General features: G+C 39.1%; 1 protein-coding gene and 1 non-coding gene across 3 annotated transcripts; one reads left to right on the plus strand and one right to left on the minus strand.

The window, feature by feature from the left end:
- Nucleotides 1-35: 35 nt before the first annotated feature.
- NDUFB5 (NADH:ubiquinone oxidoreductase subunit B5) lies at nucleotides 36-18,296 on the plus strand. 2 transcript variants are annotated; one of them, XM_033211772.1, is made up of 6 exons: nucleotides 36-263; nucleotides 10,200-10,288; nucleotides 11,209-11,275; nucleotides 12,210-12,271; nucleotides 13,673-13,779; nucleotides 17,710-18,296. In XM_033211772.1, the coding sequence occupies exons 1-6, from the start codon at nucleotides 140-142 to the stop codon at nucleotides 17,828-17,830; spliced, it is 570 nt and encodes a 189-aa protein (XP_033067663.1). In that variant the 5' UTR covers nucleotides 36-139; the 3' UTR covers nucleotides 17,831-18,296. The 2 variants fall into 2 exon arrangements, with proteins under 2 accessions (XP_033067663.1, XP_033067664.1); XM_033211773.1 differs by lacking the exon at nucleotides 13,673-13,779 and having other exon boundaries at nucleotides 17,710-17,775.
- LOC117084719 lies at nucleotides 10,002-10,105 on the minus strand. The gene has a single exon (XR_004437620.1). It is a non-coding gene; the product is annotated as a small nucleolar RNA U13 (small nucleolar RNA).
- Nucleotides 18,297-19,139: the final 843 nt, after the last annotated feature.

The raw sequence follows: 19,139 nt of genomic DNA on the forward strand, positions 1-19,139 counted from the left end.
GGCGTCTCAAGCCGGCCGTGAAGGTAATAGAAACTTGCCCTCACTTAAGATGGCCACTTCCTGCCTTTGTCCTCATTGGTAAATTGGTTCTCACAGCTTCCGTAACCCGTCCCCATTTTTCCTGTTGCTCGTAGTAGCCATGGCGGGCATGAGTTTGTTGCGACGGGTTTCGGTTACTGCGGTGGCAGCACTTTCTGGCCGCCCCCTTGGCACTCGACTCGGATTTGGGGGCTTCCTCACTCGTGGCTTTCCGAAGGCTGTTGGTGGGTGCTGGCCTTGGGAGAACGGGCGTGAAGCGGGTGCACGGCGAGAAAAGAGAGGACGCTTCCAGGGTGACCTTGGTGGGATCTGGAGGGAGCCGGGACAAATTGTGGGCTTGGGGCTTGAGAGGAGAGACGGAGCGCGAGCTATATGAGGGGTTTTCCTGAAGTAGTCAGATCGATCGCGTTTACATTATTAGCATTTCTAAAACGTTGTTATTCACCATCTCAATGCTAATTTGCGGGATAGCTGAGACCTGTATCTCTAGGTCACAAGCTTATTGTTGCGTTCCACCTGCCCAAAGGCTGGGTTCTAGTCCCACATATGGAAAGTCATGTTGCTGAGAAGCCCACCTATCCTAAGGAATATGAAGACAGGTAATATGTAGACAGGTAAAGAGGCTCAGGGCCAACTTATTCTTTAGGCACAGTAAGTACGGTGCCGCCCAATAATGAGATGCAGATGAACTGGGGAGGAAGAGAGGTTTTTTTTGTTTTCTTTGTTTTTTGGGAGAGTCTCACTCTGTCACCCAGGCTGGAGTGCAGTGGCGTGATCTTGGCTCACTGCAACCTCTGCCTCCTAGGTTCAAGCGATTCGCCTGCCTGAATCCATGGTAGTTTTAGGGGTCCACGAAAGTGTTTTAATTTAAATTTCTTTTTTAAAAAGACCATAATGTTTATGAATATGATAACGAATCTAGCCTGTATTATATTCGTTTTATACCAATGCAGTCATAAAATACGATTTTTGATAACTTAGAGGAAGGGGCCCTTGAAGGCAAAAGTGCCTAGGTCTCAGGAAAGTCATAATACAGTCTTGTTTTTTTTTTCTTTTGATACAGTCTCACTCTGTCACGCAGGCTGGAGTGCAGTGGCACCGTCTTGGCTCACCCTCCGGGTTCAAGCCATTCTCCTGCCTCAGCCTCCCAGTAGCTGAGACTACAGGTGCACAACACCACGCCTGGCTAATTTTTGTATATTTAGTAGAAATGGGGTGTCATCATGTTGGCCAGGCTGGTCTCGAACTCCTGACCTCAAATGATCCGCCTGCCTCAGCCTCCCAAAGTGCTGGGATTATAGGCGTGAGCCATTGCACCTGACCAATACAGTCTTAATAGGGTTATTTGGACCTAGTGAGTTGCGTTATGGCGGTGTGAATAATCATAGCAAAGCATCAAATGCTGGGTATTCGGTGCATTTTATTATCTCAAAGACTGTGCAAAGAAATTACAATGTTATTTTCATTTTACAGATGAGGAAACTGACTCAATTATTAAATAATGTGTCACTGTACTAAATGATAATGACAGCCAACATTTACTGAGCACCTGTTATGTGTCAAGCATCATTTTCCTTTTTTTTCAAGACGGAGTCTTGCTGTGTTGCCCAGGCTGGAGTACAATGGTGTGATCTTGGCTCACTGTGACCTCTGCCTCCTGGGTTCAGGCGATTCTCCTGCCTCAGCCTCCTAAGTAACTGGGATTACAGGTGCATGCCTCCGTGCCCGGCTAATTTTTTGTATTTTTAGTAGAGATGGGGTTTCACCATGTTGGCCAGTCTGGTCTCAAACTCCTGACCTCGTGATCCACCCACTTCGGCCTCCCAAAGTGCTGAGATTACAGGCATGAGCCACCGCACCTGACCTCAAGCATCATTTTAAGGGTTTAAAGTATTAATTTATTTAATCTTCCTCATTAAATATATACCATGAGCTATTTGCCCTGTGCAATAGAAACAGGTAAAGAGGGAATGAAACTTTAAAGTCAAAAAGTTGTCTCCAGCCTCAAAATATCTTGTTCTGTTTTTACCCTTATTCTCCCAATTTAATTTGAATTATGCCACTCCACAGGATGAGGCAATATACATAGGGATTTGCTCGAAACATGATGCAAAGAACCAGTGGTATTTAACAGATTTCCAGCAGGAATTTGAACTTGTTACAAAATTACATATGCCAACATACCTTGATGAAAATCCCTTTTAAGCCTTTTCTGATTACAGATATCCTCATATAGCCAAATACAAATACTTCAGATACTCGCCCTGGTAGTATTCAATCAAATCTAGCTGGAGATAACCTGCAGCAAAATTTCACCCCCAGTTTCTCTTTCTACATTATTGCCCTTTCTTGGGGTTCTCAAAGAATCATTACCGTGTTCTGCACCCTTTCCAATCAGAGCAGGGAAGCATCTAATAGCTATCTTTACTAAAGGTTACTGTGTTTTCTGCTGTGTACCTGCTTTCAAAGGTATTTTGCATCTGTCACTGTGATATGAAAGGTTTTAATCTCTTATATGGTTGTTTGTATCTGTCCCTACAAGAATGTAAGCTCTAGTGTAGTAGAGAACCTGTCTTGTCTTGTTTTCTCTGGAATTAGACTGCCTATCTTCAAATTCTGGCTCTAGAATTTAGAAGCCATGTCTGTGATCATCACATCTTGGAAGCTAAAGTGGGAGACACCTAATTGCTCATAACCTGCATTTCCTCCTCTTTAAAAAACATGAGAATTTTAACCTGCCTCAAAAGGTAGTTGTGAAGAGTGAGTGGAAAAAATCAACAGTGCCTGGCAGCAGTAACCTTTAAGAAAATTGTGGTAAAGTACACATAACATTTACCATTTTAACTATTTTTAAGTGCACCGTTCAGTGGTATTAAATACATTCCTAATGCTATGCAACCATCACCATCATCCAACTCCATAACTTTTTTCATATGGTAAAACTAAAACTCCATATCCGTTAAACAGTAACTCTCCATTCCCCTTCCACGTAGACCCTGGTAACCACCATTCTGCTGTCTTTATGATTTTGACTACTCTATTTCTCATGTAAGTAGAATCATATAATATTTGTCTGTCTCTTAGCATAATATCCCAAGGCGTATTTATGTTGTAGCATATGTCAGAATTTCCTTCCTTTTTAAAGCTGAATTGTCCATTGTCCATTGTATGTATTTACCCCATTTTGCTTATCCATCATCTGTCAATTGGGTTGCTTCCAGGTTTTTTTTTTTTTTGAGAAAGAGTCTTGCTCTATCTTCTAGGCTAGAGTGCAGTGGCACGATCTTGGCTTACCGCAACCCCTGGCTTCCCGTGTTCTCGTATCAAACTGAGGGTCAGGCTGCTATTTCTTGCTGCCCAATAATGAGATGCAGATGAACTGGGAAGGAAGAGAGGGGTTTTTTGTTTTTTTGGTTTTTTTTTTTGAGACAGAGTCTCATTCTGTTGCCCAGGCTGGAGCACAGTGGCGCGATCTTGGCTCACTACAACCTTCGCCTCCTGGGTTCCAGGAATTCTCCTGCCTCAGCCTCCCAAATAGCTGGGATTACAGGTGCATGCCACACCACGCCCGGCTGATTTTTTTATTTTTAGTAGAGATGGGGTTTCACCATGTTGGCCAGGCTGGTCTTGAACTCCGGACCTCAGGTGATCCGCCCTCCTTGGCCTCCCAAAGTGCTGGGATTATAGACATGAGCCACCACGCCCGGCCAGAGAGAGTTTTTATTCCTGTAACCGGTTACAGGGAGAAGTCCTGGAAATTATCTCCAGACCAACTTAAAATTACGGTTTTCCAGAGCTCGTAGACCTTTTAAGCTGTATGTCTACATGTAAGTGTGCACTCATCTAAAGACATAAGTGAGTAACTTTTTAAAATCTATAATTAAGGTCTGAGTCCTGAAGACCTTCCTCTGGAGCCTTAGTAAATTTACTTAATTTAAATGGGTCCAGGTGCTGGGATGATTACCCTTATCTTCTCTCCTGCTAAATCATGGAGGTTTGGGAAGTTCCTTCAGACCTCCAGTAAACTTGTTTGTGGAGGCCTGGGGAGTTTCTTCATACCCACAATAAAACGTGTTTAATCCTAAATGGATTCTGTTAAGAATTCCTTCGAACTCCTGTCCTCAAGTGATCCACCTGCCTTGGCCTCTTAAAAGTGTTGGGATTACAGCTGTGAACCTACACCCAAGCACTTGCAGATTTTAATAACTGTAAAGCTTCACTTAACATCATTGGCTTTTGAAACTGCGACCCTCAGAACCTATAATAAAGATGGAAATGATATTGTTTAACGACCTGCTGTATGTGGTTTCACTTAAAGTCACAGTTTCCAAGAACTTATCAGTGACATTGAGTATGACTTGTTTTGTGAATAATGTTTCTGTGAACATGGATGTACAAATATCTCTTCTGAGACCCTGCTTTCAATTCTTGTGAGTGTATCTGCAGAAGTATGATTGCTGGGTCATATGTGTCATGGGTGTCACTGGCTGGGACTGGCATTGTGGGTGGTAAAAGAATTTACCAAGACAGTCATAGGTAAAGAGGACAGATTTGTTAGAGAAAATACAAAGATAAAGTTGCAAGAGAACAGTGGGCAGCACAGCAGAGAAGGGGCTATCTGCAGAATCAGGGGCTAGAGGGAAGTTTGATAGGGTCATACTGAAGGGGCTATGAGCAGAGAAGGTGTGCAGATAAGGTCACTCTGCTGGGGCTATATGTTGAACGAGGTATTTGGGAACAGGATGTTGTGCCCGTGGCTTGCCTATGATTAGCCGTGTCTCAGCAGAATTGCTTTCCTCCTCCTGGGGCCCCTTACTTGTTGCTTATGTATCTTACTAGGATTCCACAATATGGTAATTCTGTTTTTAATTTTTTGAGGAACCCTCATGCTATTTTCCATAGCAGCAATACCATTTTACATTCCTTTGTTTACCAATAGTGTACAAAGATTCCAATTCCTCCATATTCTGACACTTGTTATTTTCTGGTTTTTTGAAAGTAGGCATTCTGATGGGTATGTGATGATATCATTGTAGTTTTGATTTGCATTTCCCTAATTAGTTTGCTTCTTGGCCATTTGTATATATATCTTTAGATAAATGTCTATTCAAATCCTTTGCTTATTATTTATTTTATTATTTTTTATCTTGAGTATGAGGTCTCCCTAATGTTGCCCATGCCGAACTTGAACTCCTGGACTCAAGCAATCCTGCTTCAGCCTCTCAAGTAGCTGGGACTACAGGTACATGCCACTCTGCCAAGCTATTTGGCTGTTTTATTTGTTTGTTTATTTTTGGCAGGATCTTGCTCTGTCACCCCGGCTGAAGTGCAGTGACGCAGTCATAGCTCACTGTAGCCTCAGCCTCCTGAGTAGCTGGGATGACAGGTACATACCACCACACCTGGCTAATTTTTTAAGGTTTTTGTAGAGATGAGATCTGGCTATGTTGACCAGGCTAGTTTCAAACTCCTGGGCTCAAGAAATTCCCCACCTCAGCCTCCCAAAGTGCTGGGATTACAGGCATGAGCCACCATGCCCAGCCTATTTTTAAATTGGATTATTTGGTTTTTTATTGTTGTTGTTGAGTTTTCTCTGTGTTCTGATATCAATCCCTTATCAGATATATGATTTGCATATATTTTCTCCCATTCTGTGGGTTGCCTTTTTACTCTGCTGATAGCGTCCTTTCAGACACAAAATTTTTAAATTTTCATGAAGTCTAGTTTGTCTGGTTTTTCTTTTTTTGCCTGTGCCTTTGAAGTCCTGGCATTAGCCTTCTACAGATTCCTATAGCCTCATCTTTCCTAAAAGTCTAGTGCTGTCATGTTCTTCATCACCCTCTGTAAAGCTTTCTCAGAAAATTAGCAGATAAAGCTATTCTATTTAATTAAATTATTTATTAAACATCAGAGATTGTGCAATTCCAGAAATGAGCTAATTTCTCCCCTCGGCTGCAGGTAAATTTAATTTGTAATTGAAGACTGATATGCACAAATGATGGTTTTTAAAAATGTGAGGAATATTAATATGAATATATAAACAGAGTACTATAGGGTTAATCCAGACATGGAATAGATGGGGCATTTTAACCGAATTATAGGGATAGTTTTAATAGGTGGAACTGGCAGAAAAGTAAAGGTTAAGTTTTTTTTATTGGATATATGACTCTTGGGGTAGGTAGGTGTTGGGAGAAAAGGCAAGTAAAGGAAAGTTGGGTGAGGGGAGGGACTGACTACAAAGCCAAAGTATCTTCATTTGGTTTTGTAGGCCACAGAGTGTTATAGCAGGAGAACAATATCAGGAATGTGTTTTAGGAAGATGCTTCTGAATATTGGGTGGCTTATAGGGTATGTTGATTACCTAGGCCAGTAAGGTAAAGAAGGCGTGGAATGAAATGGAGAATTTAAATCTTAGAATCAAGAGGCCTTGGCAAATGATGAATGAAGGATAGATGCAAGGAAGATGATTGAGATTTTTATCCAAGGTAATTGAGATAGTGGTGCCCTTTACTGGGAATGACGGAAAGAAAATGACCAATTTTCAGTTGTCATCTTTTTATTTTTTTATTTTTTTGAGACAGAGTCTCAATCTGTCACCCAGGCTGGAGCGTAGTGGCGCGATCTTGGTTCACCACAACCTCCACTTCCCAGGTTCAAGCGATTCTCTTGCCTCAGCCTCCCGAGTAGCTGGGATTACAGACCTGGCTAATTTTTTGTATTTTTAGTAGAGACAGGGTTTCACCATGTTGGCCAGGCTGGTCTCGAACTCCTGACCTCAAGTGATCTGCCCGCCTCGGCCCCCAAAGTGCTGAGATTACAGGTGTGAGCCACTGCGCCCAGCCCAATTGTTGTCTTTGACACACAAAAAGTTCCTACATTATCTTATTCAATTCTTATAAAAATCGCAATCGTTACAGGCTTAATAACTTTTCTGAGGCTATTTGCATTTTTAAAAATTAGTTATTGAAGCCTTGGTCCTATGAAATTAATGAATACTTAATGGAGAAATTTCAGGATTTAGAGAGCAGTGAAAGATGCCTATTTTTGGTGTCAGGAGGATCAGGGTTCCAGAAATCCTGGTAGTCACTTCATTGTAAGCAATGTTCACCCTATAATTTAATTTTTTTGAGGGGGAAGGGTCTAGCTATGTTGCTCAGGCTGGCCTCAAACTCCTGGGCTCAAGTGATCCTCCCGCCTCAGCCTCCTGAGTAGCTGGGATTACAAGCACGCACCACCATTCCTGGTTACACACTAATATTTTTAGATTTAAGCACATGGCCCTACTACATCAAAAATCATGACGGCTCAAAACATTTAAAAAGAGTTAAGTGCAAGTCAGTTGTGGTGGTGCGTGATGTAATCCCAGCTACTCCGCAGGCTGAGGTGGGAGGATCTCTTGAGCCCAGGAGTTTGAGACCGGCTTGAGTAACATAGTGAAAAACCTTGTCTCTGGGAAAAAAAAAAAAAGAGTTACATGCTATGAAATATACTTTGAAACAATATTAATAAGTTATCTAGGACTTTTAGTGACATGACTAATTGTTTAATAATTGGGTAATATGTGTAAAGAAAGAGCAAGCTGTTCACATTACTAAATGCATTAAACCTTGTTTTTTTTTTTTTTTTTGAAGACGGAGTCTCGCTCTGTCGCCCAGGCTGGAGTGCAGTGGCACAACCTAGGCTCACTCCTGGGTTTACTTACACCATTCTCCTGCCTCAGCCTCCTGAGTAGCTGGAACTACAGGCGCCCGCCACCACACCTGGCTATTTTTTTTTGTATTTTTAGTAGAGACGGAGTTTCACCGTGTTAGCCAGGTTGGACTCCATCTCCTGACCTCGTGATCTGCCTGCCTGAACCTCCTATAGTGCTGGATTACAGGCATGAGCCACCGCACCCGGCCAAAAACCACAATTACTTTCAATTACAAAAACTGCAATTACTTTTGCACCAACCTAATATTAAGCTGAAAATAGATTGTCCCTCTAAGAGAGTATGCTTTTGAATGAACATATTTCTGCAGGTGTAGTCAGGGGATAAGGGACAGGGAAGATCATCCTGTTTTGACCCTGTACTTCTAGTGTATCAGATTAATATTGAATTGGCCTTCTGCTTTTTTGTGAGCAACTAAATTTCTGGGAGTTCCAGGTGGAAACCCACTTACCTTATTATATTGAATCCTTTTGGATTCAGCCTTTTGTAATGTGTGTAAAGACTCTTTTGGGACCCTATTTCATCATCAGTGTCTTAGCCACTGATGATGTAGCAGTAGCTTTGTGTTTCTAAGTAGTTCTTTGTGTTGTAGCAGTAGCTTTGTGTTTCTAAGACTTGACAAGTCAGGAATGCTGTATCCACCTCATCTAAGCCATTCATAAAAACCTTGATGCTGCAGGACTTTTGAGAGATCCCTTTGCCAGGTTACTGCAATAATTAATCAGTACCTTTTGGTTACAGTCAATCAAGTACCCATTACAAATTTCTCTAACTTGCTCTTTCTCTCAGCGTATAATGTCTCCTCTTCCTAACCCCCACATCTTGTCCAAATAGGAACTTTTCTTCTGGGCCACTGTATCCTATTTCTTTCCCTTGTTACCATTACATATTTGTAATTATTTGTGTAGTGTGTATTTCTCCCAGCAAGATCTATATCTCTCTTAGACCGTATATAGGTCTGGCATAGGATCTGCACATAGTATGCAATTAAATATGTATTGAATTAATGAGTACTTTGTACTGTCATCCAACCCTTTTTCTTCATCTAGTCCACAAAAAATTCTATTATGTATCTTTCAGATGATTTGCTGAAGTCCATACTTACTTTGTCAAATTCTCTTAATCTTATTATTTAAAAAGCTTTAGTAGTATGAATTATATGTAGTAAATTCATGCCAGTTTCAAATTCTCTTGTGAGTCAACCTCCCAAACTCACTGCAAGCTGCTTTCAGGTGTTAACCAATGTTAAGAAGATAGTTCCTGCTTTCAAGATATTTATACTTAAAAGTGGCAGCAGTGAACACAAATATACACATCACAGTAATGTACAGTAATTCAAAAGTAGGAAAGATCTCGTATGGTTGGGAAGAATGTTGGCATCTTGGAAGATAAGATGTTATCTGGGCCTAATACAGATTTCAGGAGAGGGGACACCTTTCTAGACATTAAACATGAACAAAAGATTCAGATCTTTCTGACATCTATTATGACTGAAATTCCTTCAATGGGAAATTAAAGTTTTTTATTCCACAGTGACTCACATGCAAAATATCCTTGAGAGTAGTTACACAGTGAAAACATAGGAACCTTCAGTTTCTAAGTAACAGCTAGATCCTTTCCTGTTCCCAGTGGAAAGGGCTTGGAATGCCTGTAGTGATCCTTCCAGACCTTCAAGAGGAAGAATGTAAAAAGAGGATCAAGAAGTGAAATTTTGCCTCAGTTTACTTCCAGCAAGGCTTGATTAAATTCTGTCAGGGGGGAGATTTGAAGACGACATTCTTAATCAGCAATGGTTTACCATGTGATTTCATCGAGATATTTTAGAGTGTGTAGTTTGATAACAAGTTCTAATTCCTGCTGGTGATTTGTTGAATAAATACTGCTGGTCCTTTCCATCTATTTTGCAGCATAATAATACATATAATACAGATAATGTGTCATGTGAAATGGCATAATGGAATAATTTACATTAAATGTATTTCTTTTGCAGCATTAGCAAATATTTGTTGCAGAGGAGACACAGATGAGCAGCTCATTAAGTAGCTAACCTCTCTGCCTGCTATTGAAACAAATTAAAATGATTATTTAGATACTTCTTTAACTTTGAATTAAAATGAGGAAAGTTATGCTTTAGAATAGTAGATCCATCTTTGTTTAAAGATATCCTATCTGACCTGGCCTTATTACTCAAATAAGACATTTTAAAATCTTATACTAAACATCTAAGAATGTATATTTTCTTTTTGTTTCATGTCAGATGGGTAATGTGCCTACCTCATAACAAGGTTTGAGGGAGGCATATCTCACACATGAATGTGAAAACCCAGTCACCCTGCTTATGATCTGCAAAAGGATCCTTGTATTTTTTTTTATACTCTGATTTTAACTCAGAATATAACAGTATACCCATATCAACCTTGTATAAAACAGGGTAATTCAATATTTCCAGCTCCTGTTCGACACAGTGGAGGCCATGGGAAAAGACTATTTGTCATCAAACCTTCTGGATTCTATGACAGCCGTTTTTTGAAGTTATTGGTAAGTTTAAATTTTCTGTTGAATTGGAGTCTCTGCATGTAATGGAAAAAATTTTTGCCTTTTTAGAAAACATCTTTCATTTTATGAAATATTTTATTTTGTAAATTTTTATTTCTGTAGAAGAGACTGAGATTGTAAAGTCTGATTTGTTACTGAATTTCTCTTTAAATTAGTGAAGCTTTCCTTCTTCACAAAAGGATTTACGCTAAATGGGGGTAAAACGTGAACCATTCCTTTCTTCTGAAGATTATGGCGTTTTGAAATAGAATCTGTGTTCCTATAACTAAAATATTCTTTAAATTACCGAAGAACTTGTTGAAAGACTTTTTTAAATAAAGGAGCTACATTATTTTGGGATATGGTTTTATATTTATGTGTTGTTCAAGAACATTGATTTCAGAGAGTAACAGGGATCTATAGTGCCATCTTAATTTAGCAATAATATAATTACATTGCTTATTTAGAATGCTGACTGTATTTCTGTCTCAAGGCTCAATAGGAACAAAGTAGAGGCTTAGAAAATGGGAGATTGTCTGAACCATCTGCCACTGTAGATAAAGCTCTGAATCATCATTTGAGTACTGACCTTAAAACTTTCTCTTGCCCTTCAATTGTGTTTAATGACCTTTTTCATCTCCTTGGTTGAGCCCTTACTTTTCTTGTTATGACCAGCTCAAATCCTGTTGAGTGGTAGAAATCACCCTGATGTTTTTACACTTTTGTTCTTAACGTATTGTTTTCTTTTGTGACATTGCTTTACCAAAAAGTAAAATCACAGAAATTAATAATTTGGTACTGTATGCCCAATTTGGCAAGTTTACTTTATAAGAAATATGAGGAAATCATATCATGAGGATGATTTGTGTGTGGGGAGAGTTACGAAATGGTCATGAGAAACACTTTTTTATTTTTTATCTTAGAGATTCTACATTGCATTGACTGGGATTCCAGTAGTAATTATCATAACTCTGGTGAATGTATTCATTGGTAAGTCACTTCCATCCCCTGCCAGCACCACCCGATTGGAAAAATTTTTAAACATATTTACATTAATATAAAAAAGAAATTATGGATATTGTAATGAAAAGCTCTTTAAATAAGCATAAGCATGGCAGTTTATCTTAAAATAACCAAATCTCAACCTGAACTAAGAATTTTTTAATCCAACTTAGAACATATAAAACTATAATCCTCGGCCGGGCGCAGTGCCTCATGCCTGTAATCCCAGCACTTTGGGAGGCTGAGGCGGGCGGATCATGAGGTTAGGGGTTCGAGACCAGCCTGGCCAACATAGTGAAACCCCGTCTCTACTAAAAATACAAAAAATGAGCCGGGCGTGGTGGTGGGCGCCTGTAATGCCAGCTACTCGGGAGGCTGAGGCAGGAGAATGACTTGAACCCGGGAGGTGGAGGTTGCAGTGAACTGAGATCGTGCTATTGCACTCCAACCTGGGTGACAGAACGAGACTCCATCTCAAAAAAAAAAACAACAAAACTATAATCCTCTAACAAAGAATGAAAATGTCAGTGACAATAAATGTTAGATTTTCATGGGAAATTTTGTTCAAAGTACTTCTAACACCTTGAATCCTAAAATGTTTTGTATCATAGGTATAGGGAAGACCAGAAGGAATAATATGTCTTTTATTATATCTTGTTACAGTATATAAAAACAAAATGAGAAACTCATGGAATACCTATAAATAATGCCTTACACAGAGAGATGTCTAAAAATGTCTAACAAATGAATTGATTTTCAACCAGATTAAAGTGAATTAAAGATATTAGATCTCTTCATTGGTACAAAGTTTTTAAAGGATCCTTTAAAACCACAAGAAGTTGGTTTTATTACTTTAATGGTGAAGAATTAATTTTTTAAACTCCTCATGCTGAAGTTGAACATAACCATTTTTTCTTATTAGGTGAAGCTGAACTAGCAGAAATTCCAGAAGGCTATATCCCAGAACACTGGGAATATTATAAGGTTTGTATAGGACATTGACAATTACATACTGTTACATGCCTTGTCAATGCACTAGTTAATATCTTAATTCAGCAATTATATAGTCAGGTTTTTTGTTTTGTTTTGTTTTGCTTTGTTTTGTTGAGACAGCATCTCTCTCTGTCGCCCAGGCTGGAATGCAGTGGCACGATTTCGGCTCACTGCAATCTCTGCCTCCCACGTTCAAGCAGTTCTCATCCCTCAGCCTCCCATGTCGCTGAGATCACAGGTGTCTGCTGTGTGATCCTGGCTAATTTTGGTATTTTTAGTAGAGACAGGATTTCACCATGTTGGCCAGGCTTTTCTCGAACTCCTGGCCTCAAGTGATCCGCCCACCTCAGCCTCCCAAAGTACTGGGATTAAAGGTGTGAGCCACTGTGCCCAGCCATGATAGAGTTTTATATTTCATTTTTTATATCAAGTAGATACATTTTTTGCATACTTTTTATAAACAACTAGTTTTGATACTTCATTTTTTTAAAATCATTTTAAGCTTTACAATTTTTTAAAGAATGATTGCAGTGTGTTCTCAGCCTAACAGACTAACATAATTTATCCTAAGTTCAATGCCTTAGGAAAGATTTCACCAATGTTAATGCTAGCTGTCATTTATTGAGCACCTACTGTGTAACGGGTACTGTGCTGAGTGTTTTACAAATATTTATTATTTCATCCCATGTAAAATGTACTATTATTATTCCCTCTTTGGAGATGAAGAAACTGAGGTAAAAGAGTTCAGTGACCTGTCTAGATAGGGTCACTATTTCAACCCAGGCAACTTTGACTCCAGAGCCTGCACTGTTGGTCATTACACCATACTGCCACTGCTACCAAAACCCAAAATTAATTTTGTTATTTGTGTTTACAAGTGTTATCATGAGCCTTGAATAGAGTATGTCCCATCATGTTTTATTATCTGAATGAATTATATTTTAAGTATAAATCTTAAACCATTAAATCTTAAGGCAGGCCTTAGAATTAGTTCGTTTATGCTAACTGGTGCAAAGAGCTCCATTTTTGAATTACCAAAACCTGGGTTTGGCTTCTGAATCTGCCACCTAAGATACTCAGCATAGTATAATGGAAAAGAGCACACAGCTTTGGAGTCAGATAAACCTGGTTTGAGTCCAGGTGCTGCCATTTATTAGCTACGTAACTTTGTGCAATTCACTTATCTTTAAAATGTGGACAAAAATAGTATCCACCTAATCTGTTAAAATTATTTTATATATATATATAAATCATACTAGATATAAATCAAATAACATCATACTAGATGTTATTGGTTTATCTAACTGAAATGAATACTTTAAAGAATAGTCAACTAGAAAAGCAAAATATTATTCAGAAACGGACTAATATTAAACAAATTTTCTTTTGTAGCATCCCATATCGAGATGGATTGCCCGTAATTTCTATGACAGCCCTGAAAAGATTTATGAAAGATCAATGGCCATCCTTCAGATTGAAGCTGAAAAGGCTGAATTACGGTAGGAAAAAAGAGGGGGTAGGTGGGAAAGAAAATCTTCCTAGGGTTGCAAACCACCAGAAAAAAAAATTAATAAAACTATTACTATTTCAGCACTATAGAATGTTTTATGTAAAAGGATAAATTTATATCCGGATGCGGTGGCTCACACCTGTAATCCCAGCACTATGGGAGGCTACAGAAATTAGCTGGGCGTGGTGGTATGTGCCTGTAATCCCAGGTACTCAGGAAGCTGAGGCAGAAGAATCACTTCAACCCGGGAGGTGGAGGTTGCAGTGAGCCAAGACCACGCCAGTGCACTGCAGCCTGGGTGACAGTGCAAGACTCTGTCAAAAAAAAAAAAGGTGGGGGGTAAAGATAGAATTCGCTTGTTTGGAGTGAAAATTATAAACTGGTGACAAGGAGACTATTAGGAGATATGTGTCAGATTAAAAGAAGTTCTTTTTAAAATTTTTAAATTTTTTTTTAGAGTTGAAGTCTTGCTCTGTTGCCCCAGCTGGGCAGCAAATGGATGGATATATCCATCCAATGAAATGTATAATGTGGCCATTAAAAAGAAAGGGATATATGCTGTTATGGAAAGCTATGTGGATTTTCTTTCTTATATATTATATTTTATATACATATTAAAAAACTAGACATATATATTTTTTCCCTTCTCTTATGCTGCTGAGTGCCTGTATTATTTTAACCAGTCCCCTATTGCTGATACTTGGGTTCTTTCCAAGTTTTTTGCTATTATACATACCTCTGTGTTTGATTTTCCCCCATATTGTTTGCATATTTATGTAACATATCTGGAAAATAAATTTCTGGAAGTGGCATTGATAAGCCAAATAGCACATGCTTTTAAACTTTGGGTAGATATTGCCAAACTCTTCTCCAAAAGTTGCACCAGTTGTTTCTTCATCAGTTTCCATAGTTCAGTTTTCCATGTTTCTCCGTAATGGAATTTATCAAAGTGAAACATTTTGCAGATACGGTAATTGAAGAATGTTGCCTCATCATTTCAATTTTATGTTTCTTTGTAAAGTTGAGTAGTTTTTTCATATATCTGTTAGTTGTATGTATTTCTTTTCTTTCTTTTTTTTTTTTTTCCTGAGACAAAGTCTTGCTCTGTTGGCCAGGCTGGAGTACAGTGGCATGATCTTGACTCACTGCAGCCTTGATCTCCTAGGTACGAGCCATCCTCCCACCCAAGCCTCCCTAGTAGCCAAGATTACAGGTGTATGACACCATGACCAGTTAATTTTTGTATTTTTTGTAGAGACATGATTTCACCGTGTTGCCCAGGCTGGTCTCAAACACCTGGGCTCAAGCAATCCACCCTCTGGGGCCTCCCAAAATGCTGAGATTACAGGCATGAGCCACTGCACCTGGCCGTGTGTATTTCTTTCTCTATATGTTGTCTTTTGGCAGTGTAGAAATTTTTGCAACACAGAAGTGTTTTTACATTTTCAAACAAATTTGTAATAGTAACTAATAGCATTTTCTTTTTTTCTTTTTCTTTTTTTTTTTTTTGAGACAGTTTTGCTCTGTCTCCCAGGCTGGAGTGCAATGGCGTGGTCTCGGCTCACTGCAACCTCTGCCTCATGGGTTCAAGCGATTCTTCTGCCTCAGCCTCCCAAGTAGTTGGAATTACAGGCACCCAACCCCACGCCCAGCTAATTTTTGTATTTTTAGTAGAGACAGGGTTCTGCCATGTTGGCCAGGCTGGTCTTGAACTCCTGGCCTCAAGTGATCTGCCTGCCTCAGCCTCCCAAAGTGCTGGGATTACAGACGTGAGCCACTGTACCTGGCCGCTAATAAATATTTTAGTACATTTTGTATCAGTGTTTTAATTCCTTTCTATGTATTTACTCATTTAATTATTGTCAGGTTTGCTAGTCTTTAGCTTTTGGGATTTCGTGTTATACAGAGATCTCTGATGATAATTAAATCACTAAATACATAAATCCAAAATTTTTTTTTTAATATTCACTTGTGTTTTCCTTTTGTTTTTTTGAGACAGGATCTCGTTCTGTTGCCTGGGCTGGAGTGCAGTGTTGCAGTCATGGCTCACTGCAGCACCGACCTCTTGGGTTTAAGCAATCCTCCCGCCTCAGCCTCCTGAATAGCTGGGACCACAGGTGCTGACCACCATGCCCAACTAATTGTTTGGGGGTTTTGTTTGTTTGTTTGTTTTGGTAGAGATGGGATCTTGCTCTGTTGCCCAGGTTGATCTTGAACTCCTGGGCTCAAGCAGTCTTCCTGCCTTGGCCTCCCAAAGTGCTGGGATTACAGGCATGAGTCAACTTGCCCAGCCTGTTTTTGGCTTTTTTTTTTTTTTTTTTTTTTTGACATGGGGACTTGTTGTGTTTGCCCAGGATGGACTCGAGCTCCTGAGCTCAAGCGACCCTCCCACCTCAGCCTCCTGAGTAGCTAGGACTACAGACATGTGCCACTGCTCCCAGCTTACTATTTTTTAATGAAATAGGAAAGTGCTACACATGCTTATTTTATACCTTGCTTTTTAAAAACATAACAGTATATATAGTATCTCCTCCCATGTTACTACATACAAATTCTCCTTATTCTTTTTAGCAGGTACATAGTAGTTCATTATGTGGATGAATCATAATTTAACCAGTTAGTCTCATGTTGACAAATATTTTAATTACTCACGGTTTGGATAGTTATACTCTAAAGAGTAGACAAGAAAGAGGATGTTATTTAATCCTTCAAAAAATGATACCTGCTAAATACACCATCACAAAGGCATATAATCTCCCACAGGGTTAGTGAGCTGGTTGAGGTTAATAAAGTGACTTATTTAACTGTGATAAATTTTTAGTCCTATGAAAAAGTATATATTCTGTAAAAACAGAAAGTACAATGTTTGATGGAGAAGGCACTGCTTCAGGAATGTGTGATTGTCTGTGCAAAGACCTAGATACGGAAGAGGGAAAGCACCTGTATAAAATAAGAGATTATTCAGTTTGTGAAGAACAAGATCAAGTAAGTAGATGTTAGAGTTGGAGAATGTTTTTCTTGATCTTGATTTTTCTTGCTTTCTATTTATGTTTGTATAAATATTGACTGAGTGTCTGATGTTGACCGGGCATGGTATAATGCTGGCAAATAAAAAACCAGTTCTACTCTCAAAAAGCTTTCTGTCCTAATGGCGATGGGCAGACACAAGATGTGAAACTCCAAGAAAGTTTATTCATGTGTTAATTCCTAGCACAGCATATGGCCATAATAGTAGATATTCTGTAAATGACTCTCCTAGCATCTAAAAGGTGAGAAGATAGGAAAAGCACTCTAACAATTCAGATGAAAGTGATCTTTGCAGGCACAGTGAAGGAGAGAATTCGTTATCAATGCGAGTAATGTTTTGGTGTTAAAAACTGTTTGGTGGACCGGGTGCGGTGGCTCACGCCTGTAATCCCAGCACTTTGGGAGGCCAAGGCAGGCAGGTCACAAGGTCAGGAGTTAGACACCAGCCTGGCCAACATGGTGAAACCCTGTCTCTACTAAAAATACAAAAATTAGCTGGGCTTGGTGGCGGGCCCTTGTAGTCCCAGCTACTCGGGAGGCTGAGACAGGAGGATCACTTGAACCTAGGAAGTAGAATTTGCAGTGAGCTGAGACTGCGCCATAGCACTCTGGCCTGGGCAACCGAGCAAGACTCTGTCTCAAAAAAAAACAAAAAAACAAACAAAAAACTGTTTGATAGCTACCTATATAAGCAACATAATAAAAGTCAAAAATTTAAGTCCCAAATTTTGCGTATAGATGTATACCAGATGTATGCCTACATAAAGGTCTGTGGAGGGGCATTATACTTTACATAAAAGCAGACTCTAGTGATTATCCTTTATGGAAATGGCTCATTAAATTTATAATTGGAAGTGCTGGAATCTCAATATTGCTGTTCCATTTGTTACAGGTTAAAGGAGCTGGAAGTACGAAGATTGATGCGTATGAGAGGAGATGGACCCTGGTATTACTATGAGACAATTGATAAGGAACTTATTGATCATTCTCCAAAAGCAACTCCTGACAATTAAGCATTTTTTTTCTCCAAATACAAAGTATGTTCTCTTTGTTGGAAAATAAATTAGTAAATATATTCTGTATTTTTGCTCTCCGTGAAAAACAAAAGAGCTTCTGACATTACTGTCTCTCAGTGTTGGTTCAGATTGAGGCTTTCGTTTAGGGAGTTTGGCTTCCAGTCCACAAAGAAGGTTTAAAATGTGCTAATAAAAACTGGAGAAATAGGAATTTGTGAACTCCTAAAGTTGTAGCAACTTTGAAAGGTTAGTGTTTTATTTACCTGACAAATGGAAGTTATAGAAAAGAAGTTTAATTATGTTAAGCATGAGTAATTATAGTATTTTGTACAAATGCCTGTGCTGTAGATGTCTGTATTATTGAGGTACAACTCAGGATTTTAAGTTCCATAAAGTATTGAACCAACTCTGTAATGTTAACTCCTTAATAAACAGATTTTCAATAAGCAAATTTTAAAGTTTATAATACTTTCATGTTTCTTTTTTTTTTGCTATATATTGTTCTTTTTTTAAACTACACACATACACACAGACATGTACACACACACACACACCACACACACATGCACACACACATTCTTTTCCTAGATGCAATCTCTGGGATCCCTTAGAGTCCTTTTTTGTAAACACTGGGGAAGTAGTTGTACTAGGTAATATGATTCCTGCAGAGATTATAAAATGTGAGTAAAAGATAAAAATGACTGTCATTTATTAAGTATTTATTGTCTGCTAGGCACTATATTAAATAACTGCATTTTTTTTTTGGGCCGAGTCTTGCACTGTCATCCAGGCTAGAGTGCAATGCTGCGATCTTGGCTTGCTGCAACCTCCGCCTCCTGGGTTCAAGCAGTTCTTGTCTCAGCCTCCCGAGTAGCTGGGATTACAGGCACCCAGCACCACACCTGGCTAATTTTTGTATCTTTCACTAAAGACTTTCGCTGTGTTGGCCAGGCTGGTCTTGAACTCCTGATCTCAGGTGATTGGCCTATCTCTGCCTCCCAAAGTGCTGGGATTACAGGCCTGAGCCATGGCGCCCAGCCAACATTATTTTCAAAATGACTTACGAGGTAGTATTACTCTTGAGTTTTACACATTAGAAACCTGAGGCTCAGATGTTAAACACAAACTCAGTATTTACAAAAATAAACATTTAAAATATTTACACTTCAGCTTCCAAAATGGCTTTGTAGCTTAAGCACTCAGGATTTCAAACCTGTAACAGCTTATCAATGCATCTCATCTTAGAAGTATGTTTTACATTCTTCATAAAAGTAAACATGAATCCAGGTTTCCTAAGATTCAGGCC

Source organism: Trachypithecus francoisi, unplaced genomic scaffold (genome assembly GCF_009764315.1).
Source record: "Trachypithecus francoisi isolate TF-2019V2 unplaced genomic scaffold, Tfra_2.0 Lachesis_group0, whole genome shotgun sequence".
Taxonomy (NCBI): Eukaryota; Metazoa; Chordata; class Mammalia; order Primates; family Cercopithecidae; genus Trachypithecus; species Trachypithecus francoisi.

Bases quoted from the DNA above. Each gene is read 5' to 3' on its own strand.
- NDUFB5 (XM_033211772.1), top strand. From the start codon at position 140: ATGGCGGGCATGAGTTTGTTGCGACGGGTTTCGGTTACTGCGGTGGCA. The intron at 264-10,199 runs GTGGGTGCTGGC...CAATATTTCCAG, and splicing joins TGGCTTTCCGAAGGCTGTTG to CTCCTGTTCGACACAGTGGA. The intron at 11,276-12,209 runs GTAAGTCACTTC...TTTTCTTATTAG, and splicing joins TCTGGTGAATGTATTCATTG to GTGAAGCTGAACTAGCAGAA.